This window comes from Sander lucioperca, chromosome 3 (assembly GCF_008315115.2).
Source record: "Sander lucioperca isolate FBNREF2018 chromosome 3, SLUC_FBN_1.2, whole genome shotgun sequence".
In the NCBI taxonomy this organism is placed as follows: Eukaryota; Metazoa; Chordata; class Actinopteri; order Perciformes; family Percidae; genus Sander; species Sander lucioperca.
The window spans coordinates 39,579,168-39,604,157 of NC_050175.1; the positions used below are offsets into that span (position 1 = coordinate 39,579,168).

The following is a 24,990-nucleotide window of genomic DNA, read 5'->3' on the forward strand; positions in this document are numbered from 1 at the left end:
ATTAAAGTCTGATTAAATTCAGAGTGTGATGTGATAATGTGGTTAAACTAGAACTGGCTTGAATGATGATTGATTGTGAATTGGTTTAAAGAAATTCATACAACCCACAGCGATGTGGAGTAAGGTCTGCCAATGCAAGACTATGCACATACTGAACTGTAGAATACGCCTGTATGAGCAAATAAATAGTCTTATCTAAAATAACTGATCCAAACAAATGCAAATAGACCTCCACTGCATGTTCCTGTCTTTATTAAGCTAGAGTGCACTCTGAGACCTTCAGGTACCCTCCTCCTGACAGAATTTCTGAAATGTTAGCATAAAAGATAAATGGGCCAAACCCTTTAATGTATTGTACTGTATTGTATTATTGATATATAATATAATATTCTCCCATGGTTTGTCCCATGCACCTGTTCTCTGACAGGGCAAATTGTGCATACCAGGAAATGCATGTCAAACAAGCCTGTGCTGTTCCCTAATGGGAGGGGACAAACAGAGGTAAAAAGACAAGACATTTCCTTGTAGACATTCTCCATGCTGGACTCAAATATAGAGCAACCTCCGACAACATAAGGTATGACACCTTTTTAACCATACATCATACCCATCGAGAAAATAATTAATATTTTTTGGCAAAACGACAAATAGATTAGTTACTAGATAAAAAAAGGGGGAAATGCAACAGTTAAATTATAGCTCACAATCTGCAGGCTGAAACATGTAGGCTAGATCTGAGAACTAGTCTGAATAATGCTAGCTTGGGTGTCTACCTTCAAGATAAAAGTGAGGAGGCAATTAAAAACGTTTTATTTATTTTTATTTGAGTTCAACAACCATTTAGTGAAAGAAATGGTTTATCATTGTTGTGGAGTATACCGATGAAATTATATTGAAATATGTGTGGTGTTTTAACTGTTACAGTCAGAGTAAAGATTAGACAAATTAATGGGCAAAAAATGGATCTATTCATTTTGACCACGACCCTGTCAACATAATTCGCCTTGCTAGGCCTACTGCTGAACTGCCCCAGTGAGTACACGTACACTCGTATGTGCCATAGAGTGGAAGGGCAGAGTAGCATGCGTTTTTACTTAAATTTGGTGCAATAAGTGTACGCTTGGCCTCGCTTTATATATACCCTAGTTTAATATATTGCAATGTTGCATTTAGCTGTGGAATGACATTGATTTAGACTTAGATTTGTGGAGATTAGATTTTATTCTGAAAGAACAGATCGGAAGTCGTATTGTTATTGCCGTAAGCGGAACACAGTCGTCATGTTTGTATCGTATAGGTAGCATCATTGCTGGTCTGTAGCTACATATTAGCTCGTGTAAATGCTGCGCGTTTTTTACACAGGCTGTTCTTCTTTCTCTGTAATCATGAACAGGACACAACTGAAGCGGTCCAGTATATTGAGGATGGCTCTAGCCGGTTCGGAAACAATGGACCAGGACGGACATGAAAAGACTTTCATATTCCGTGCTGTCAGAATAGGAGCTGTGGTTGCACTGTACTGGTTCATTTCAATAACTATGGTGTTCCTTAATAATTATCTGCTGGACAACCGAGACCTGGACGCCCCGTTATTTGTTACTTTCTATCAGTGTTTGGTGACTGTTGGACTGTGCTGGCTCATGCAGCTGCTGTCCAAATTGTGCCCGGGACTCATCGACTTCCCCTCGGTCAAACTCGACTTGAAGACGTCACGAGAGGTCCTGCCGCTGTCCATTGTGTTCATTGCCATGATCACCTTCAACAACCTGTGCCTGAAACATGTCGGAGTGGCTTTCTACACGGTCGGTCGTTCACTCAGCACAGTGTTTAATGTGCTGTTATCGTACGTTATCCTAAAACAAACCACATCATACCAAGCCATACTGTGCTGTGGGATCATTCTAGGTATGTTAACTTTTCTTTCTGTCTGGATGTGAATTGTAAAGCAGCATTTTCTCTTATACAAATTGTAAATTATTTGTCAGACTTGCATTTCAAAGTATTCTTACATTTGCTGAAATAGGTCTATAGGTAAAAATAAATCCTCCACTCATATCACATCAATTCAATTCTCAACTAATATAAGCATGCCAAAAGAGCAAGTTTCAACCTATCTCTACATTTTGCAGTGAAATGCTTTGTTGCCCCCTCCAGTACCGTGTGTGCTTGACATAATAAATACCAAAAATACAATGTATACATAAAAAGATAATATAATATGTAATACATTAATAATGTTAAATATTGTGCAAATATGAAATGGATGCTGGGGAAGAGTGAAGGCAATAAACAACAACATTAGATGTGTAGTCTATCAGGAGCCCTGGCAGTGTCCCTCATTAAGGATTTGGATGGCCTGAGGGAAGTAGCTCCTCTTTAGCCTCTCTGTTTGGGCCTTATGACATTACACCCATGTGATCCATGAACACCTTATTTCAAAACCATGGACATTAATATAGTGCTATAAAAGCTTCCTCTCCTTTGGAACATGGCTCCCATTCAGCCACAACAGCATTAGTGTGGTGGAACACTAATGTTGGGGCGATAAGGCCTGGCTAGCAGTGACCATTCCTGTTCATCCTAAATGTGTTGAGATGGTGTGTGCAGGATAGTCAAGTTCTTCTACACCAAACTCAGAAAACAGTTTTTTGTAATGAATCTGGCTTTGTGTCATTTTCATGTTGTAAATAGGAAAGGGCCTTCCCCAAACCTTTGCAACAAAGTTGAAGGGCCCTATCTTGCACCCGGCGCAGCGCAGCACAAACATGCAAAAGATTACAAATAAAAATATTATGGTGCAAATCCACCATCATAATAACAATGCACCAAGGTCCAAACGTGGCCAGCTTTTAAAGGGAATAGGATATGCCACTCCGATTGGTTTATTGCATGTTACGCCCAAAACACACCTATGAATGAATGAAGACACTAAGCACTTAACTCTTTTGAACCATGCGCCCGGCGCACGGACCCTTTTTTCCGTCGTCAAACTAGCAAAAGTGGATTTGGACACGCCCTAAACATGCCTGTGCCACGGGCTTCACGCCGTGCGCTTAGATTGTTAAAATAGGGCCCGAAGTGTGCTCTTGTCTTAACTATCATTGTATGCTGTAGCATCAAACTCTCCCTTAATTAACTTTCAACTTCAACTTTCAACTTTATTATCCCGAAGGAAATTTGATCTGGGCATCAAATCACATCAAGGACCATGACAAACAAAATATACCACTGAAATGTAAACAATATTTATTGGAGCCAAAATTAATTGGAGCCAAGGGGAACAATGAAATGCAGACCCAAAACAAAAGAACACAGGATTGTGTGGACAGAGTTCACTTATTTCTGGCAATATAAGGTATATTGTTTACATTTCAGTGATCAACTCATTCAAAACCTAATATACCTGCATACCAGGAAATAAATAAGCCAAAACCCATTACCACTTGTATAATTTCCCAAAATGTCCTTTGTTATGAAGTCATAATTAATTAAACTATTTTTTGTGAATACATAATTTTATTTTTGTGAATACAATAAAGAGTACCTGATGTATTAATTATGTTGCCACATCCCATCTCTAACATAATTTGACTTTCACGTAGTTTAGAAAGTTTATATATGTATGTTGAGATATGACATATATATATATATATATATATATATATATATATATATATATATATATATATATATATATATATATATATATGATATAATTTAGTGCTGAACAGATCTGTCTGCGAACAACAATGTTTAGTAATTTATCAACCAAACATTTGTCGGTTTTAATTTCACTAATTTACACTGTAACAACTTGCCGATTTCCTCTGTTTTACTTCATTTGCAATAGGGGTGCACCGATCCAATATTAAGATCTCTGGATTTCTGGAGCCCTAGTTTCAAACAATATTTCAATTCTTGGCTTAAAATCTGAAATAAATTTAGAGAAATATAACAGATATTTATTTGCATGACTTTGAAAATACCAGTAGAAAGATACTGAATCATGTCAGTGCTGAAATTCAGCTGACAGCAGCTTGGCTGCTCTATTGTCAGAAATCCTTTGTTGTGTACTGTAATATCACAGTCCTGCAATGTGTCCATGCTTCTCAGGTGGATTCTGGCTTGGTGTGGACCAGGAAGGCGTGGCAGGGTCCCTCTCCTGGTCAGGTGTCTTCTTTGGGGTGGTGGCCAGCGCTTGTGTCTCTCTAAACGCCATCTACACCAAGAAGGTGATGCCAGCGGTGGATGGAAACATCTGGAAACTGTCCTACTACAACAACATTAATGCCTGCGTCCTCTTCCTCCCGCTCATTCTCGTGTTTGGAGAGTTGGGCCAGCTCGCCCGCTTCAGCCTCCTGACTGACCTCAGGTTTTGGGGCATGATGACACTCGGAGGAGTGTTTGGTTTCGCCATTGGCTACGTCACAGGCCTCCAGATCAAGTATACCAGTCCACTCACACACAATGTCTCAGGGACAGCAAAGGCCTGTGCACAGACTGTTATTGCGGTTGTGTACAACTCTTACAGTAAAAGCCTGTTGTGGTGGACCAGTAACCTGTTGGTTCTTTGTGGCTCGTCAGCCTACACTTGGGTCAAAAGTCTAGAAATGAAGAAGCCTTCACCTCACAGAGACCCTCTGGACTCAGCCAAGGAGAAACTGCTGCCAGAGGAAAAAGGCAACTTGGGAGTGTAACAATTGTAACTAGGTTGAGAAACTTTCATTTTTTTTATACACGTGTGGTGAGAGTATGAAATAATGTAACCTTTAGAACATGACTGATTCATGTTTGAGGTGACTATGCACACATGGAGTCAGTGATTTTGGTTGGGTTTAATAATCTTTGGGTTTTATACAGTTGGACTTGAAGCCTGAAGAAATTTATATATATATATTTTATTTAAAGCTTTTCACATGCATTTGGGGCAGTTTAACAATTATTTTAAAATCAAATGACTAAGTAATATAATAATGTGTATCTTATGGTCCAGTCTACAAGTGAAGAAAACAAAATCATGTTTTTATTCATAGGCAGGGTTTTTCCAGCATAGAGACATTTTTGGGCCCAGGTCCCTAATGAAAAATAACCCTTACTATATTATATTCCATTGTATTTCATTATATTTTGAATTGTCACCACCCTCCTGAGTTTTGTGTTTTCCTTTAGATAAATAAAGACAGTTCCACCATAAATTGGTGCATAAAAATGTATCAGAATCCAGTAAATGAAGTGTATGGCGCTCAATATTTGCTGGGGAGGACCCTCGGACCACAGCTTGATATGTGTCCCCCCCAAAGGTCCATTCTGAGCCAGGAAAAACCCCTGATATGGAGGGTATATTTACTCCGATTGAGGGTATTGGTGTCACAGCGAAATAGAAACTTTTTTTTTTTACACAGTATGTTTTAGTTATGTATTTAATTATATCAATATGAAAAGTGCATTAGCGGGGGGGTGAAACATACAAGTGTATGTCACTATCGTGTTAAGGTTTTTAAGGTAGTCCCTGGCTGAGAACATGTCTGCTTTCTCAAATATGAACAAAGCCAAGACAGAAGGATCTGTAATATCCTATAGTTAGGTAACTTAGGTAACCTAACCTACTGTAGGTAATCAGAAACCTCGTGTCAGTGGGACTGACATACGATAGGCCTTTTTATCTCCAAAGAAAGAACTCCTTAAGCATTTTTACAGTCATACACTTGTACATCGTTTGCTACAGCGCAATATGTTTCTGAGCTGGTCACATTTTAAATTGTAAACCCAGGCGATGGCATAAGGTCTATGAAAATATTTTTGCATTTCAAAACAAAAGTGAAACAAACTAAAGAAGAGCCCTATGGAATATCTACTAATAGGTCTCTCATGTCTCACGTGTTGTTCGTACATTTACATGTGTCAGTATATTTACATGTCAGCAATGTAAAATCGCACCACAAGTGAGAAGCCTTTGTTTGCTCTCGTCATTCACTCTTAACATTTGGCAGTTCATACCAGGTACCTCTTTACCAGCCTGAAAATGCCATTGTGTTTCTTCAAAACTAGCTTTTCTATATGTCCTTGGATTGCTGTAAGATTTTAATTGAACAAAAACACAGCCAGGGTGCTTATATAACAGAAAACATTAAAGGTGGTGTACAATTGAACCGTTTCCAAGCTTTCTTATTAAAAGGGAACATTATGGTTTCACTGTTAAACAATGACATAGGGGGTTATTTGTATTTATAAGTGTGATAGGTTGGCATTCCTGTCAAATACAATATGGATGGCTTATATACTGCACATATTTTGTGTCAATCTACATTCTCTAAATGCAGTTTAAAATTTAGAGACTGTATTATATCTTCAAATGTAATCTCATGATAACTCAGAACCAGAACAAATGTAGCAAAGTCTGAGTGTTGACACCATTATCTGTCTTATACTTATGTGTGAGGGTTTGTGAGAAGTTAATGAAGCTGGTGGTTGTTATTTTTGGCATGCTGGGAGTTGAAAATAGACAATAGGCGATAGGCGACACTGAATACGAGAGCAGGCGGCAGCAGCAGGGGGGCAGTGACAAAAATCCGCAGTCAGGTCAGACAGTTTCCAGCCAATTCCAGCAGCCTTCAGGCTGAACAGGAAGTCACAGAAACACTGTGGTCCGATTCCAATTTAATAAAATGTTATCAGACCCATATATCAGCTTGTACACAGTCTCCAGTTGTTTTAATTATGACAGAGTAGCTGTCAAAATGCTCTACATGTGATCTGTTGCTGATGTTAATAAACAACACACTGTGGATGATCTGTAATCTGAACGGATTTGGTCTCTCTGACTTCTAAACATAACTATCAGCCACACAACATGTGTTCTGTACAGAATAAGCCTTTAAATCAGACAAATAGCAGTTAAAATCCCTCCAATTCAAAATCAATAAGCAGTCGGTGAAAAGCAACTGCGCTGCCTGCGTCTCAGAACTGCGGCCGCCTTGATCTCGTGAGGTTATCGTTGCCCACGTGTGCATGACGTCCGAGCAAGTCAGGATCAAGTCGGACACAAATCTAACCGGCATGCATTGGGCGGCGATCGCCGGTGATCGATTCTGCACAGACCTGGCTCATTTCGAACGAGCCTATTGACACACAATGCAGTCGTATGTGGTCTTGATAGGGCAATACTGTGTTAAGTAGTCTGCTTCAAGCGCAAAATCACGAAGCATCTCCACACACACAGTTATTCAGGCGACCAATGCTTGGCGCATGGAACAGTTGACCATACAATGTCTCTAATAAGTGAGCGTATGTGAATATTTTCACACCTGAAGTTGATGTTTGATATGAAGGCGGAAGAATAAAGTAATGACTCCTAAATGAGAGCATTGTTAATGTGTTTATGACCTCCATTATTCAGAGCATTAAGCAAGGTCAATAGCCTTAGACCTGCTGAAATAAATACATAATGTATTAACAAAATAAATAGACATACTTCTAAGTTACTCTATGTAAATCATCCCATTTTTAGGTCACCAGTAGCACAAGGAACAAAACTAGTACATTGTTGGGGATGGCTGTAACTTGTGCTATCTACCAGCAAACTACTAATACTAGTGTTTGAATCACGCAGCAACATCCTCCAGCAAGTCAATGGGATAATAAAGAAAACAAGAAACATAATTTTACCTTTTAATTGTTCGAGAATAAAATCCAAAGAGTTTGTACGATATACTGTATGTGTGTTCCTTTTACTCGGACACTATCAAAATAAACATAAATAGATAATTACTGTATAAAAGCAGTATGATAAAAAATGACAAACGTTAAAATGGAATCATATATTCTTATGATTAAAAATTGTTTTATTACAAAACGTATTCTTTAGTTATTTAATGGAGGTAAGGAGGGTTAGTGGATGTTGGAGCCGGGTTGGATGAAAGTCTCTGGGCTCCAACTGGAATATTTCTCTGAGCAACAGGGGTTGCTAAAAATAGCTGACAGAGCACCATGGGCAATTACATGTACCAAAAAACACTGGTCTCTGATGTCAAGAACTCATTTCAACAGTGAATGTGGCCTTGTGACACCAATGAAAGTTTTATAACTTGTGATAATATGGAACACATAATCCTCCGCCCGGCATCTTTCTCTCTCATGTCTGGTCTGGTCAGGTTCAACGTGACAGGACGAGGCAAAATCTTCAGTAGTGATTGACAGTTCAAAGGCTGCAAGTATAGTTAGTAGTCACTTATGTTTCTTTATACTGTATCTGTCAGCTCAAAGTGATGGTTGAAATGTGGTTGTTGATGCAAGAGTTTATTACTACTGGGATATTTTTAGTTAAAAATAATGACTGCAGTATCTTCTTGCTGTGTGTAGAAACACATTCTCGATGCAAATGCAATTATAGTGGCATACTTTGGACCCTATCTGGCACCCAGCGCGGCGCAAAGCCAGACGCAAGTGTCTTTGCTATTTTAAGACCGTCCAGCTCCCACGTCGTTTAAATAGCAAATGCACGTCCGCCCATCTTTGCGCCCATGGGCGTGCTGGTCTTACAGGGAGGTATGTCCAGGTAAATTCTTGACGTATTGCTATCTTGAGGCAGCAGGAAGTGATTGCCCCATTGACCAACAAAAACCTGGTCTAAAGTCAATAGCACAGCATTTCATTGTTGTTTTAACACCGCATTAGTAAAATGTGCCTAGGCTTATGCAGAGTGCGCACACACTATGCTTGTTAAACAAACAAGGTGAGCCAGCAGCACACAAACATGCAAAATATTACAAATAAAAATAATAAGGTGCAAATCTGCCATCATAATAGCAATGCTCCAAGGTCCAAACGTGCCTGGCTTTTAAATGGAATGGGAGATGACACTCTGATTGGTTTATTGCATGTTACGCCCAAAACACACCTATGAATTATTGAAGACACTAAGTACACCTTTTGAACCATGCGCCCGGCGCACGGACCCTTTTTTCTGCCATCAAATTAGCAAAAGTGGAAACGAACATGCGCTACATGCGGTGCGCTTAGATCGTTAAAATAGGGCCCTTTATGTTTCTAATGGCATCTTAAGCCTGCATCCACTGATTATTTTTTGGCCACTTCAGGGCAGCAGAACAAGCAAACACTACCCTGATACAATATCACCTTATAAAGTTGATATGGCAAACGCGTCAGCAAACAGTTGCTTATATGGAGCAACATTAGCATTTATTTAGAGTTGTGTTTCTGGCCACAAGACGACTCTAAGTACAATACTCACTCTCTTTCTAGCTCTGCTTTAGTCTCCACCAACTCCTGAGAAAAATGTCTTGTCTCTTTAGCTGCTAAATTATGTCCATCAGTTCTTTAGATTAGGAGTTGTTGGAGGATTATTAGTCTCGCATTGCCAGACCTACCTCCACAGCACTGCGGAGGAGGGTCTGGCTAGTCCACACAGCATTGTGGGATGGGAGAAAAACATGCTCTGGCATTTCTTTAAACCAATCACAGTCGTCATGGGCGGCGCTAAGCTCCGCATGGAGCCACTGCAAAATAGCCTCGGGAAGGAACTTGTTTTGGTGGAACGTGTACTTTCAAAAGTTGTTTTAGTCGTGCGAGAAAAAACTCAGATTGGACAGATAGTCTAGCGAGTTGTCTCAATTTACCATGCAGAGCTCTGAGGAGCAGTTAACGATAGTCCTCATAAATCAACTGGAGTTTAAAAATCCAACACAAAGCAGGCGGAAGGAAACATCGGCGAGAAGACATGCATCCGGCAGAATTTCCTGCAGCACCGGAGCAATCCCAGAAGTGGAACGTTGTGGATATAGACTAGAGGTTTTTGACCTGAAACATGTTCGTTATGCAACAAAATATCAAGGGCCAAAGTTGGGTATCCACAATTTTGTTTTGCTTGACCATGTACTCTTTAATATGATTCAAAATTAGATTTTAGTTTGTCAGCCACATACTGTATGTACAGGGAGGAAATTATTTATGTTGACTTGTGGATACTATGGGACATGTCAACATGAAAGAAAACATCTACTGTAAGTCTGTACTTAATTCTTCGAGCACCTTTGGCACTAATTAGAGATTCAATTTATTTGACAAATCTGCAATTTTCATATACTGTATTCTCCCCCATCCCTCCTGCGTGTTTGCTCACACTCAGTCAATCATGACATATTTTCACACCTGCTGCAAACCATAAAACAGCATACAGATTAAGATGAAGAAAGCTTGTATAGAAAACGCAAACATCTAGCAAGCTAATGACCACATTTTCTTTAGTGAATATTCTACTTTTTGTTGTCTCATGTCTGCTAGATGTGTTAAGAGGCAATGCTTTGCTGATATATCGGCTTTAACAACATAGCGAGATTACGTAATGTCAAGGTTATGTTACCATACAATTATTTTTATTTTTTCTTTCACAAATCTTTCAAAGAAAAGTCTAACACAGAAGCTTTTGGTTATTGCTCTAGGCCTGGGGCTGATCAACAATGAAAACACACACACACACACACACACACACACACACACACACATAAAAACCATGTATCTCCAAAGCGTCACATTTTCCTGAGCTAATAAAAACAACCCTGATATCAGCTTTGTGATAATTATTCTTTTCAGATAATCCAATAGGTATATGGTTTATTTAGTCTAAGAGGTAGGAGATATTTCTAAACTCACAAAGGAACACAAAGTTATCCTTTATGTTTTAAAGTTTCTGAAAAATTCATCCTCACCAGATTTGGATAGATCACTGGACATCGATGATATGTAAGATATGTAAGATCTACATGATGTCGATCACTATTAATACCTATGTATTGTACAATGATATGACCAGATTATATACACATTTCTACAGTAATTAGCAAACATATCTGACAAATTTACATTTTAAAATCCACACTCATCTTTAATAATATCAGCATAAAATACCAGATAGTGATTTCATCAAATATCACAAAACGTAACAACAGCCTTTATAAACAGCAAACAACAGTTGAAGTCATTTAAACGGATCAGACTCATATTTGCTTACAACCTGCTGTAATCTAGAAAATGAGAACAGATATGGAAACATGGAAACTCCTACAGTAGGGAACGGCTTAGGTAATGGAAAAGCAACCTTGGGCATGCAACTGGTTGTGACGATCCTGTCAGCCTCGTTGCTCCTGGCAAATCTGTGGAGCCTGACATCATAAACATGCCATTTCATAGAGAGGACATCTGTTATCTGTCTTCTAAGAAGTTGTGAAATTGTCATGTCCTGCATGACAGCTGGTGTATGATGAAGCATCAGTAAACACATTTGGCGTGATACACCTGCAGATAGGCTTTTTTTTTTATTAAGTATTTGGAAAAAAGAATGTTTTTAACTTGCTGCTAAAGAAGGATTCACGTCTGTTCTTTCCTTGAAACCTCTCTCAGTAAACTGACAGATGGATTCTTTTTCCCTTTGGACTTCCTTCATCACCCTTCACTGTTTTCCTCATTAGCATGTTTTTATTCCCCTCAAATGCACTTTCCACTTCCTTTGCCAACAAGTATTTTACCCTGTTACTATTCAGCACGCAGCACTCATTCCAACCCGGACTCACAACGAGAGCAGATAAACAGGAATTATTTGGAGACCTAGCACTGATTTGAGCTGAACAATTTCAAAGCAAATAAATAATACTAAGCTAGTGCTACTTTCTTAGGACGTCTTTGGAAGTGTATTGCTGTGAGATTGGCAGCCAACATGCTCACTTTCCCCAGAAGGAAAGTGCCCAAGTCAACTATTCTGGACCCCAAACTCTACTACCTCCTCCTAAATCTCTTTTTTAGTGTAACAGCTTGGCCACATGGTAAGTAAAAGGCATTTGTTGTTGTTTTTACTGAATGTTGTTCTTACAGTACATAATATTGGAGAGTCTTTATATCACATGGCTTTCTTTGTGAAAAAGATCTTTACATGTAACAAGAAATAAACCTATTGACTTAATTGCTGACTAACTGTGGAGTTATTTTATGACGATGAGTCACTTCTGCCGCTAAGACTTGTCTCAGTTCATGTTACAAACTCTATGTGCCTCAGTGAAATAATGACACATAACTTATCCTGGTATAGCTCGTATACAGCCCCTGCCAATTAATATAGATATTGGACACATTAGTGAGGGTTCAATATCTGGGAGGCTTTTACATTTTATTTAGCACAGAAATCCATAACTATTGAGGGGTAGAAGACCTGGGATGATGACAATTTGTACAAGATTACATAATAGAAACGTACTCTAAAGGGACATGTTTGTACCTCTGCTTTGTTCACTACATTTGTAGAAATGCTGTAATCTTTCACGTTATCGTGTCTACTTTCTTAGAACCATAAAAGGTTCTAAGGTCTTAGGTTTCAGTAGGGGCATATCAAGTTTGATGCCACTGTCCTTTGTTTTAGTAACAGGGGATAACTGCCCAAGCTCTGAGTGGAGCGTCATGTGCCGTCCATGTTGTGAGTACCACCTGATCCAGTGTCGGTGTCCCTCAAAAGGGTCAAGGGTCGGCTACACTGTCCCCTGCTGCCGCAATGTTCTGGATCAGTGTGACCCCTGTATCATTCACCCAGGTACACTGTCATTGTCGCTTCTAGATATTCTTTTATCTGTAATAATCTGCAAGGTGCTTATTTTGTCTCTTGTTCTGCCATCGCTACTCGACATAAACTACTTAACTTCCTGTATATTAGATAATATTTCCTAGGAAAAAAACTACCAGACCCTGGGTGTTTGAAACATTATGGTTTTATTCAGCTGTGACTAAAAGTTGCATATTGACTTTACAATGTTTGGGATGATTGCTTTAATGTTAGTTCTAACTACTTTCTGCTTCTGTCCTTGCAAGGCTGCAGTCTGTTTGAGAACTGTAAAACCTGCCACAATGGAACATGGAAAGCCAATGACGACTTCTTTGTCAATGGAAAGTATTGTACAGAGTGTCGCCGAGGCTGGAGTGGAGGGGACTGTAGAAGTGAGTTGGATTGTTGTAATGCAGTATTGATGTAAGGCCTTACTCTGCCACAGAATTGGCCGAATATTCGGAATCTAATTACTGACATGAGAAAACATGGGACACACGGTGCATACAGTACGTTTCAGAAATACTCAATTATACAATTAGTGTAGATGTGTGCGGATGTGTTCTTCTATACTATTTACAGTATATAACTCTTTGAATGCTTGGTTTTCTTTTTAGATTACCTACAGTAGAGAATATAGCGTTATCTGGCTAGTCAACGTATGAATAATAACTTAAGTGTCATACGCGAGGTCCTCATTCCACAATGATTGACAGAGCTCCTAAAGATTGACAAATAAACCTGTTTAGTTTCTATGACTATACGGAAATACACAATTAATTGATGGAACACAACATGTTAGCCTGTAATCATAATCAACTCTGTGGTCCACTGTTTTCAGATTACTGTACCCAAATTTGTAATACGCCATAAGGACACTTGGTGGCAGCAACGCTTTTTTGTTTGGTTTTATACAAGATACAAATAGTCAGCTGTTAGTATCTAGTTGTAGTTTACATTCACTAAAATACTGAAATATTGCTAAAGATTGAAATCATAATTATCAGCATTGTGCTACAGCAGCTACCATACCCAAAAAAGTTCAAATGTGCACTGATACATCCCACAGCAACATGCTGCTATTAATAGAGAAAAGTTACATGCTTGCCAATCCCATATTCTCTCATGATATTTTTCCATTGCTGTTTTTTCATGGCCCTGGGGAAATTGCCACTTGGATGCCAGTCTGTCACGTACTTTAAGTTTGACATGCACAAAGGAAGGCATGGAGCCATTGTGCAACTTCTGTTGTCCTACATAACCTGTTTAGAGTCTGTATAGGGCCAAGTGGCAAAGCATTCCAATGAAATATGCTGCATGATTTCAGTAATGCTTTCCTGTGGGGTGTGTACAAAAATGTTTGTGAACATTAAAATATTTCAAAACCTTTGGATATTATATGCCAACTCAAACGCTAATTTCAATTTCCTCAGCTGGTCCATCGAGGAATGGCAGCAATCAATTTGTAAAGTTAAACATCTTGTTTTGATTTTTTATTCCTCTGATGTACACACATGCCAGCATGACTACCAGCATGATGTTAACAATCATGGTTTTTGAAGTGGCTGGTTGGAACCCGTCATCTCATACATTTTTTGGAAGTGATCTGCCCTCCTACACAGCATGTCACGTTACTGATCCTGCTTGCAACAGTAAAAATGTTCAGTGCTACTGTGATGTACACACATTTGATGAGACTGTGAATGCACTAAGTGAAAGTGATTGCAGTTCTCTTGTGGGTAGTATGTGGAGGCATCATTCAGCGGGCCCAGGGTGTCATAGCCATGGAGAGTTACCCAATAAACGCCCGGTGTGAATGGACAGTGCAAGTGGAGAGGGACAGCACCATCGAGCTGAGGTGGGTCACTATTTTCAAAGCTTGAAAAAAAAAAAAAAACGTGCATGGGACAATCAATGTCTGAAACAGAAGAAAATGGTCTTTATTTGTGATGGGACCACAAGTCATATTGTTATTAAAGGGACTTCAGGCGATAAATAGTGAGAAAAGCGATTTTACTTTCTGTGCGAGGAGTAATGAACTGAGAATTGAGAATAGTTTACAGGTAGGATTTGTATTGGGCTAAAGTCAGGGCAATATTTACAAAACTTTATAATGCTACTTCTTTCATCTGGTGTTACTGTATGCCTGGGTGCAATAAAAAAAAGTCTCCATGGCACATTATTTATGTTATACACAGTGTCTCACAAAAACAGCTAAAGGATTTAGCTGGATTAGTATGATGAGGATAACCTGACATAAGAAGATGTGTGACTGCACTGATGTTTTATCCAGTGCAGTTAACTCACAATCCTGCTTTTTGAAACAGGCCAACAGGCTTTATTTATGTGCGCTGGATACTACTTCAGCTCAGGTCAGCTGAAGTTGAAGCAAAAGGGTTTGCACCTTTAAATCTAGGCTTTTCAAGAAATAGTTCTGGTGCGTGTAGCCAAAATTAAACTGTTGCATCTCATAGGAAAATTCCATACAAACAGTTAAATATGCAAAAAGTCATTCAGTCATAGAACCACCATCAGCACAACTCAGCTGATGGTAAAAGCAGAGTGGGTAGATAGCCATGCATGAGCCCACATAATAGAAGACTGATGCTAGGTCTTTTGAATTGGATTGAAAAATATGTTAAACATAATTTCTGTTTGTTTATGATGCAGGTTTTCACTGCTCAGTCTGGAGTCTGACCATAACTGTCGTTCTGACTATGTTGAGGTGCGTGACGGCAGCGACCTGAGCTCCCCTGTGATTGGCCGGTTTTGTGGGGATCAGCTGCCCTCTCCAATAAAAAGCTCTGGGAACCTCTTGCACATCCTGTTCACCTCAGATGGCTACAGCAACTTTGATGGCTTTGTTCTTACTTTTCAGGAAAGTTCAGGCAGGTACAATTATTGTTACTAATGTGAATGCTACTTACATAAGACACTATAACAGAAACACTCACCAGTATAATGCAATCTAATGCGACTGCCTAAAAAATAAATACTCCCTTTTAAAAGCTCAAGGTGTGATACTCTGCTCTCCCTCCATTCGTGCAGCACCTCTCTTCGATTGCATACACCATATTTGCTCCAGGAGCTTTTTCTTTCCTATGCTGTGTGAGCAGCAGCGATGTGAGACAGACAGTCAGCGACACAGATTAATCAGACTCATCCCTCTCCATTTGCCCTCTTTGAAGCAAATTATGCATCTAACTTGCATCCCATTTATCCAGTCTTTCACCTCGAGGATATTAAAGGTCCAATATGTAATGCTGACAGCTAGTGTTTGAAATAGTTACTGCAGTACAAATTCAAAACACTGGAGAGAGTCGTCTCCCCCGCCCCCTCCTCCCCAGACTCGAAGTTCACGTTGGTTGCCAGGCTGAGACCACAGCATTCAACAATGTTAGACAGCGGAGTAGCTAACGTTAGATGCTGGCTATATTGACAGTCATAAAAGCCCGTGGTCACGCGGAGCTCTGTACCCAACTGACAGGCACACTTTTTCAGCTTAGAATTACAGTAGGAACCGTTAAAAACCCGACAACCTCGCCGTCCTCTCCACACGCCAGACAGGCCCACTTCCTCTAGCTATATAATTCAATGTGAGTACACTAATGTTTAAATTACATAAAATTCCCATCCATTGTAGCTGTGATAAAGTAGCCTGAAGCTAATGCTTACCTGTACAGGAGTAAATTAACCAACTCGGCGTCCTTTTGGGCTCTAAGCTGTCTCCATCTTTCAAATACATCTCCAATATTTACCCGGGGTTTGTTACTTCTCTGGTCACGCAACTGTTAAAAACATGCCATTTTTTTTAATGTCATGTAGAATCTATCTCCATTGATCCCGTTCGTTTGTTTGCTGCTTTCATGGCTGTACTAACGTTACAGCTGTAGCTCACTGGGTTTACGTTTTTACAGGTAACGTTATATCTGGCAACCCGGCCTGGCTGTCAAACTGGGCAGTTGATAACAACACACAGGCCAAAACACAAACAGAAATTCCGTCACGGAACGGAAATTTCAAAAGGAGAAAATACTGGCATTAGCAATGATGTCAGAAAAGATAGTATTTCAACTTAGCATGTTTCCTTAATATCTGATGACATATCGGGGTCATTTTTGGATTTATTACAGCAATATATATTGCATATTGGACATTTAACTCTTTCTAGTTAACCTGAACATATCATAGGGGTACTGTAACCCACTTGGTACTGCCACAATTGTTGGAACTGTTTGGGTGCTCCTTAGCAATATTTCTGTCAAGATTACTTCAATAAATCAAAGAGGGATTAAATTATTTTAGCGTACAATGAATTATGTGGAGTGGGGGGGTGGGTGCACCTCCGATTCCAAAAGGTTAATGTTATTGGTTTACTCTCCAGTGAACAACAAACTACTTGTGGGGTCTACGAGGGCAGTGTCATAGGGCCATTATTGTGTGAATGCTGATTCAGCAAATGCTTTCTGGTGCTCACGGTGAGGTCATTTTATTGATACCGCATATTGTTTAGGCTTTTTTCAGGCTTCTTCAATGGAAAGTTTACCAGGGCTATTTCAGTTAATCTCAGATAGATGTACAATACTTTGACTTTTTTATCACTTTTTTCGACATACTATACTATGACTGTTTTATCAATTGTTTTCAACATTCTATACTATGACTTTTTTCAACAAACTTTACTATGACTGTTTAATCACTTTTCTCAACATTGTTTAGTGTGACTTTTATATGACTGTTTTCGAAATACTATACTTTGACTTTTTCCGACATACTATGACTTTTTTTCAACATTCTATATTATGACTTTTTATCACTTTTTCAACATTCTATACTATGACATTTTTTATCACTTTTTCGACATACTATACTATGACTTTTTTATCACTTTTTTTCTACATGCTATGCTGTCACTTTTTTCAACATGTTGTACTATGACTTTTTTCGACATACTATACTATAACTTTTTATCACTTTTTTTCTACACGCTATAGTGTCACTTTTTTTAACATGCTATACTATGACTTTTTCGACATGCTATACTATGACCTTTTATAAAAAAAATCTACATGCTGTAGTGTGACTTTTTTCAACATACTATATTATGACTTTTTTATCACTTTTTCGACATTCTATACTATGACATGTTTATCACTTTTTTTCAACATACTATACTATGCCTTTTTATCACTTTTTCTACATGCTGTACTGTGACTTTTTTCAACATACTTTACAAATACTTTTTTTATCACTTTTTTCGACAAACTATACTTTGACTTTATTATCATTTTTTTTTATAAACTATACTATGACTTTTCCATTACTTTATTCAACATACTATGACTTTTCAAAATGCAAACTATGACTTTTCTTTTTTTCTCTATATTAAGTTTTGCATTGCAGTGGAGGTTTGTCTTTGATTTATCACCAGTAAAATGTCTCCACAATTTCAGCCATCAAGAATCCAGTGTGTGCACCTCCAGAACAACCGGTGAATGGATATTTTCTGCCTGTATATGGACCAAAGCAGGAGCTTGTAGCTGCAAACTACCGGTGTCATCCACCTTTTACACTGATCGGCTCCCAGCAGAGGATTTGCCTGCATAATAGCATGTGGAGTGGCACAGTTCCCACATGTATTAAAGGTATTTTTCCTACCTTACTAGCTTCTGGTCTTTATTTATAAGGTTTGTACAGTATAAAACCCACATACTACATGTCTTGTGGGAGTTTGTTTCTTTTCTCTTTCAAAAACATACTCATACAGGCCAAACAAGCAGAGCCCGGTGTTCCCCTCCACCCAAATTGCTCAATGGCTACCACAGACCTGCTCCTGACACAACTGGGGGTGCAAAGGCCATTGGGTTTTTCTGTAAAAATTCCTTCATTCTGACTGGAAACCATCAGAGTACCTGCCTCTCTAATGGATCCTGGAGTAGCAGGCCACCCCAGTGTGTGAAAGGTAGCTGTTTTCAAAAAAACATTTGGTTTGGGAACACACGGTTACACACACAAAGTGGGCTATTTCCCACATTGTTACTATGTGAGGACGTTACTATGTGAGGACGGTACTATTTACTATTTGTTTATCCCACAGCCCAATTTACATATCCTCACAAAAAGTAACAATTTATCAATAAGAGCACTATGATTAATGTATAGTTAACATGGCCATTTGTTTGTAAAGATGAAGCAGTAATGTTTTTGATTTTTTCTTTATAATGAATAGGTTTGTCCCTGATATTTTATGCATGTACATTTTCCTATTTACTCAGAATAACTTAACCTTCTGCTCACAATTATTTATGTTACTGAAGTCGAATTGTGTACGCAATGGAGGCTCCGGAAGTGATTATTGTGCACTAAGTAGTCACCTGCTTGATTTGCCCCCACAGCATGTCGAGAGCCCAGCGTTTCTGGACTTGTCCGACAAAGTGTTCTGAAGCCCCATCTGATATCAAGGTAGCCACTAAGATACCGTGGTGTGTGTATTTACATGAAAGCTACCATGTGTAGACTTGTCATGCAAGCAGCATTTTAGTTTGTATTCTGATCCCTTAATTTTCCATCTAGCACCATCAAGTTTAACTGTGCAATACAGGTCGATGTTGAAGCAATTTATAAGCATTAAACTGAACAAGTGACAAGCCCACAATTTCCTGTGATGAGTTTGTATTGTTCTCTAAAATAAAATCAGGCACCACAAGATCCACCTACAGGAAATTGGAAATGGAGTTTGCTCCCTCCGCTTATGAAGGTGACAAAATGTGGTTGAAAGCTCTGATGAAATTCCAGTAAGTGGACCTTGAGTGGACCTTGCCTTTAAAGCAACACTACTTAACTTTTCCCTCTTCGGTCCCCCTACAGGTTGTCTCATTGGAACTACAGCTCTCGCGGCTGTAGTTCCAATAAGACAACCTGTAGGGGGACCGAAGAGGGAAAAGTTACATAGTGTTGCTTTATGTATGCATTGCTAATGTTTTAAAAGTGCTATTAAGACAGTGTTTTTCTTTTCCACAGAGAGAATCCAGATCAAAGAAACCATCTCTCATCCAGGTACAGCATGGAAGATTTGTCGTCAGCTGGTTTTATTCCACTCATATTGGATAAACAGTCAAAAAAAGACAACACCGCCTTTGGGGAGCTTCCTCGTGGCCTCCACCCAGTCCACACAAGCATTGACTACAAGTGTGCTTCACCACTCTACCGCCACACAGGAAGCTCCCGACGCACCTGTCTGAAGTCTGGCAGGTGGAGTGGACGCCATGTTTCCTGCTCACCAGGTAAGAGCAGCAGCAACAGCATAGACCCAGCTTATGAAGTGAAACCTGAGTTTCTTAAAGACAAAAACCAACAGATACTTATGTTCTACTTAAAAAAAAAGGTAAATAATTATATATAAACAGCCGCACTTGTTCTGGTTTGGCCAATACCTAATGTTAGCAAATGTTAGCAAATTTTAGAGAGAGATTGCTCTATAGGTTAACTAAAGGCCCTGACACACCAAGCCGACAGTCTCAACCACTAACCGTCGGCCTAGTCTGTGAAGTGTGTCCCGCACGGCCTGTTTTTGGGGCCGCCAGCGGTTGTCGGCGTCGGCTGAACAGCCAATTCATCTGATTGGCTGTTTAGCTTGGAAACAATAGTGAGGAAAACAATCAAATGCCTGTGACAGGCACACACAAGGCTGCTTTTATTTTTCATCTCATCTGATCAATCCAATACACATAAGAGCTGTCAAAACGGGTCAAAGATTACATTTGAATGTTCCTTCTAAAAACACACAGGTTCGAACTATTGGAATAACTTTTTTTGCACATGTCCCTAAGATGGCAAACGTAGCATACAACAAGATATAAATAAGTACTTGCTTAGGCATATTTATTTCAACATAACATGTCTTTTAAAGGATCTCTACATACATATTACAAAACACATTACAAAATAAACTAACGTTTAATAAACTAATATCCTACAGCGTGATATTTAATATAAAGACCTAAACAATTAGCCTCATAGCAAGCAAGCTAGCTTACCAGCCAGCCGGCCAGCCTCTAAATTAGTGAAATGTAAGAACTTAATGTTTAATTCACACGCTCTTGTCAAATCTAAGGAAAGCACATTGCTATCGCTAGATGAGTGACATGTTTGTTTGGCTTATTTTACAGTAACCAGTGTATAATGAAGGCATGTTGGATGGAGGAAATTAGCAAGCTAACGTTAGCTATCAAGCCAGTAGCGGGTCATTCGGTCTCTCCGCTCCGCTCCCACTGTAGGGAGACTTCTTTGCCGAGAGAATGGATGACAGCCCGGGAGAGGCACAGTTCAGTTAGCCATCTCCCGGTATCGCTGTCTTCCCGGCGGGGAGTGAAACAGAGGGGCCGTAGGCTCTGTTCGGTTCTGCCGCTGCTGGCTAGAGCAAACTCTGTTTTGTTGTGGGTATATCATAGCAAAGGTATCCGGTTTCCCTTGTGTTGTTAAATGATGAATAGATTACCGCCGCCTGCTGGTATGGGGAGTTATTTCATTGCACGCATGCACAAAACAAACATGGTACTTGGTAGTTGGCTGTAGTCTGTGCCGTTCTCTTAATACATCCATGAGTCTGTGCGGTGTGTTCCAGTGCTAATTTTTGGCACAGACAAAGGCGACGAGTGGTAGTTGGTGGCCGTTTGGATTGGTGTGTCAGGGCCTTAATGTTAAATTGGTGATTTCAAGACTCTTGAGTGTGAATGTTCATTCTTGATCTTGGAAATTGTAGAATGACCAAAATATCTTAATTCAGTTGCAGTTCTTAGCCAATCTCAATGAAAAGATTGATACCACTCTCATGTCTGCATGTTAAATAAGAAGCTATCAGCAACCAGCTATCTTAGCTTAGCATGAAGACTGGAAACGGGGAAACAGCTATAGCCTTAGTAAGCCGCTGTCCAAAGGTAGGCCTAATCTACTCATTTTACTCTTGGCAAGACAACTAATAAGCTTATTTCCCAAAATGCAGGACCTTTAATACTTCAGAATGTTTTCCATGTAAAGGAAAATGCAGAAGAAATATGTTTACCTTTACCTGAGTAATATATCTTGAATTTATATGAAAGGTTTTAACCAATATTGTGCAGCCCTTTTTTCTAGCAGTTTGTTATGAAATTAAATTTTTTGACACACTCTTTCACCTCTCTGACTGTTACATTCCAACAGTTTGTGGCAAATTAGACACTTCCAGTCGACACAACCTCACAGACACACTGTGGCCTTGGCATGCAGCCGTCTATATCCGGTCACCTCCTGATCATACTGCCAGCACCTACAGGCCCCGTGGAGTAACCATGTCTATCCAGCAGGGGGACTCAGAGGAATCCACATTCTGGCACCTTGCCTGCAGTGGGGCTCTGCTCACCCAGCGTGGCGTCCTGGTGGCAGCTCAGTGTGTGGTAGACAAGGACAAGCAGCAGACCCTTCACCCAGCACATGTGAAGGTTGTCATAGGCATGCAGTACCAGACATCTAAGAACCGGCTGAAAAGGCTGCACCACCACAGGGTACAATGTAGTCGTCTACTAGTCAGAAAACACAAGTGAAAATCCATCAGACATTTTATATTGTTTGCTTTTATTAGATGAGAGTGTAAAAAACTGGGCTAAATTAGTTTAAAGGCTAAGGCATTTCTTATATTTTTTTCTTAGAATGTGTAAGGTCCTAACTGCCAGTTGAATTAATAATTTAAATGTTGGTAAACATTGGCTGAAGTATAGATGTCTAAAACACTTTTCAACCACAGTTGTCCCATTTTTGACCTTGCGATTACCAAAACCAATGTTTATTATGGTCTTTTTATTTTAAGGTTATACAGTGCACAAAAGTTTCCCATGACTGCAAAATCTACTAAACAGCAGATGCAGTGATACAGTATTAAAGTGCCCATATTATGCTCATTTTCAGGTTCATAATTGTATTTTGAGGTTGTACCAGAATAGGTTTACATGGTTTAATTTTCAAAAAACACCATATTTTGTTGTAATGCACATTGCTGCAGCTCCTCTTTTCACCCTGTGTGTTCAGGTCTCGGTTTTAGCTACAGAGTAAGACATCTCACTTCTGTACCATCTTTGTTGGGAGTCGCACATAGGTAAGGATCACATCAGCTAGCTAGCTGTTTCTCTAACTTCAGTCAGTACAAGGCAGGATTAGCCGGGAGACTTCTTCTAAACAAGGGCGCACTTCCAACTTTGCGTGGAATACCTGCAGAACAGGGACATGTAAGTAGTTCTTTTGTAGATTATGGTGAACTCGTGTGTGTTGTAGCAGTGTTTTGCCATTGAGAACGAGGGGGCTAACCGCTAGCATGCTAGCGCTAGCCCCCTCGTTTCGGCTAGTGACGTAGAAAGCCCTGCAGGGTACATTCAGAAACCCGTATCTCACTCAAAACAGCATGGATGTTTTTTTTTCCAAGTTTGTATACGTGTGGAAGCACCAGACACAAAATAACACCGCAAATGCCAGAAAAAGTGATTTTTTCATAATATGGGCACTTTAAGCAAGGCCTATTCCTTAAATAAATACAATCTTCTGGATAGGTTATTGTTTGTAAATGGAACAGGAAGAAATCCTTTGGCATTTCGATGTGCACTTAAAGTTTTACCGGGATACAACAATATTTGATTTGGATTTGAAATCTTTGCGCATCTTGACGCGTATTATCTAATCTTCCAAAAACAACAAATGTTGGCACTTTTTTTTATTGACATCAGGCTTTCTTAGGTATTCTAGCTTCTTATTTTCATCCATTTTCACAGACTCTCTCTCTCTGCCTGCCCCAACAGGTTTCAGACATTTTAGTCCATCCAGATTTTTACTCCGCCCCCGACTCCAATGTGGCTGTGCTCAAGCTAAAAGACAAGGTCAAGATCAATGAGCATGTGTTGCCAGTGTGTCTACCCAGAGTGCAAGGTGGAGAGGTGACCGCACAGGAGGCTTACACTGCAAGGTGGATTTTACCAAACGATCACAGGCACCTGAGCCGCTACACTCCCCCGAGCCAGACGAGACTTGTTGAGTTGGGTGATGTCGTTCAGTGCGAAAGAGAATTTGCTCAAGGAGGAGTGCATACTACAGTGATCAGTGACAATACACTGTGTGTCATTAGGAAGCCGTCCAGTCCTCAACGCCCTTGTCCTAATGTGATTCCAGGGATCACAACCATGCCAGCTGTGTTTGTTTCCACAAGTGGTGTCTTGTTGGGTCGCGAGGAGACTCAGGGAGCCGCCAGCTCAGGCTGGCAGCTTCTTGGTTTAGAGAGCTTCAGCTATATGGAAGAGAACTGCCACCAACAGACTTACACAGTTCAGACACGAATAGCCAACTTCCGAGACTGGATAGAGAAAAACATGCAGTAGATTTTTTTTTTTTGTTCAGTATATCATGAGAAGGTGATTTTCTCAGCTTAAATCTGAAATTCTTTTATTTCCAGTTTGATAAATCTCCCAGTGGAAATGGTGGAGATAGAGCAGATAGTAATAACATAACATTTGCGGTGATAATTCTGTACCTGCTATCTGTGTTAATATCATGTAAGAACTGTTTTCCTGGCTCTACTTGGATCTCGTATGTGTGCATGTTATTGTTCTGTATTTGGGCCACCTCCACTTCAAACAACTCAACGTGAGCTGGTTAAGAAATACACCCACATACTCATGAGCTTTGAATGTTACCTTATCATTGTGAGGTGTATTTTTCACAATCTTGAAGATAAAGACTGCTCTATAAAAAAAAATAAAGAAATCCACCAGATGCCATTTTGAGTCTTTGATGAACTGCAATCCACCCAGCTGGAACTATTTTAAATTGAGTTAATGACGTTATCACTGGCAAGATAGAATTCTATACGTCTAGATCCAAGCTTAAAACCCAAAGTTGTTTTTATTTTCTCATTTAATTTCTGCTTCAGTCCTTTACTTTTGCGTTATTATGTCCTTATGTCCTGGTTTGTAGTTACTATTGCTATCATGAGTATAATATGGCATAATATAATATAATAAAAAACTTAAAATATATTCAAAAGCAAGTTTCATATTCAAAAATTGCTTAGTAGCCAAGTTCTTGTGTCCATCCTGCTGTTTGATGAATGTGGAGCACAGTACCTGTGTGTCTGCACCGTGTTTGCATGTGAGGCTATGCATCCCGAGTATCTATGCAGACTGTCCAACGTACTGTCATTGAAAAACACACTGAGAGGATTTGCTAAACTTAGCTCTTACTCCTGAGACGCAGGCACCCGCTTTGCTCTCTTCGGCTTTGCGCAGGATACCTTTTAAGCCCAGCCAATTAAACAATGAGTAGCTCAGTCGGTCTCTGCAACTTGCAAACTGTTTGCAACATAGCAGTTGATGATT

At 39.6% G+C, this 24,990-nt stretch overlaps 2 protein-coding genes across 7 annotated transcripts; both read left to right on the forward strand.

Annotated features, from left to right (window-relative positions):
• The first annotated feature begins 483 nt into the window (after nt 1-483).
• Nucleotides 484-5,135, forward strand: slc35c1 (solute carrier family 35 member C1). 4 transcript variants are annotated; one of them, XM_031290113.1, is made up of 3 exons: nt 484-577; nt 1,394-1,905; nt 4,114-5,135. In XM_031290113.1, exons 2-3 carry the CDS (start codon nt 1,425-1,427, stop codon nt 4,695-4,697), a joined length of 1,065 nt encoding a protein of 354 aa, XP_031145973.1. In that variant the 5' UTR covers nt 484-577; nt 1,394-1,424; the 3' UTR covers nt 4,698-5,135. The 4 variants fall into 4 exon arrangements, with proteins under 4 accessions (XP_031145973.1, XP_031145974.1, XP_031145975.1 ...); XM_031290114.1 differs by lacking the exon at nt 484-577 and adding an exon at nt 766-806; XM_031290115.2 differs by lacking the exon at nt 484-577 and adding an exon at nt 769-786.
• A 5,442-nt stretch (nt 5,136-10,577) lies between these two features.
• si:ch211-102l7.3 (inactive serine protease PAMR1) lies at nt 10,578-24,565 on the forward strand. 3 transcript variants are annotated; one of them, XM_031290140.2, is made up of 11 exons: nt 10,578-11,834; nt 12,431-12,592; nt 12,868-12,993; nt 14,345-14,459; nt 15,272-15,489; nt 18,055-18,246; nt 18,369-18,563; nt 18,997-19,063; nt 19,658-19,884; nt 21,800-22,140; nt 23,422-24,565. In XM_031290140.2, the coding sequence occupies exons 1-11, from the start codon at nt 11,729-11,731 to the stop codon at nt 23,992-23,994; spliced, it is 2,322 nt and encodes a 773-aa protein (XP_031146000.1). In that variant the 5' UTR covers nt 10,578-11,728; the 3' UTR covers nt 23,995-24,565. The 3 variants fall into 3 exon arrangements, with proteins under 3 accessions (XP_031146000.1, XP_031145999.1, XP_031146001.1); XM_031290139.2 differs by having other exon boundaries at nt 10,579-11,834; nt 19,622-19,884; XM_031290141.2 differs by lacking the exon at nt 18,369-18,563 and having other exon boundaries at nt 10,581-11,834; nt 19,622-19,884.
• Nucleotides 24,566-24,990: the final 425 nt, after the last annotated feature.

Coding starts and splice junctions, on each gene's coding strand:
- si:ch211-102l7.3 (XM_031290139.2), top strand. CDS start 11,729: ATGCTCACTTTCCCCAGAAGGAAAGTGCCCAAGTCAACTATTCTGGAC. Junction 12,994..14,344: donor GAGTGGAGGGGACTGTAGAA/GTGAGTTGGATT, acceptor TCTTGTGGGTAG/TATGTGGAGGCATCATTCAG. Junction 14,460..15,271: donor GACAGCACCATCGAGCTGAG/GTGGGTCACTAT, acceptor TTTATGATGCAG/GTTTTCACTGCTCAGTCTGG.
- slc35c1 (XM_031290112.2), top strand. CDS start 1,341: ATGCTGCGCGTTTTTTACACAGGCTGTTCTTCTTTCTCTGTAATCATG. Junction 1,906..4,113: donor GTGCTGTGGGATCATTCTAG/GTATGTTAACTT, acceptor CATGCTTCTCAG/GTGGATTCTGGCTTGGTGTG.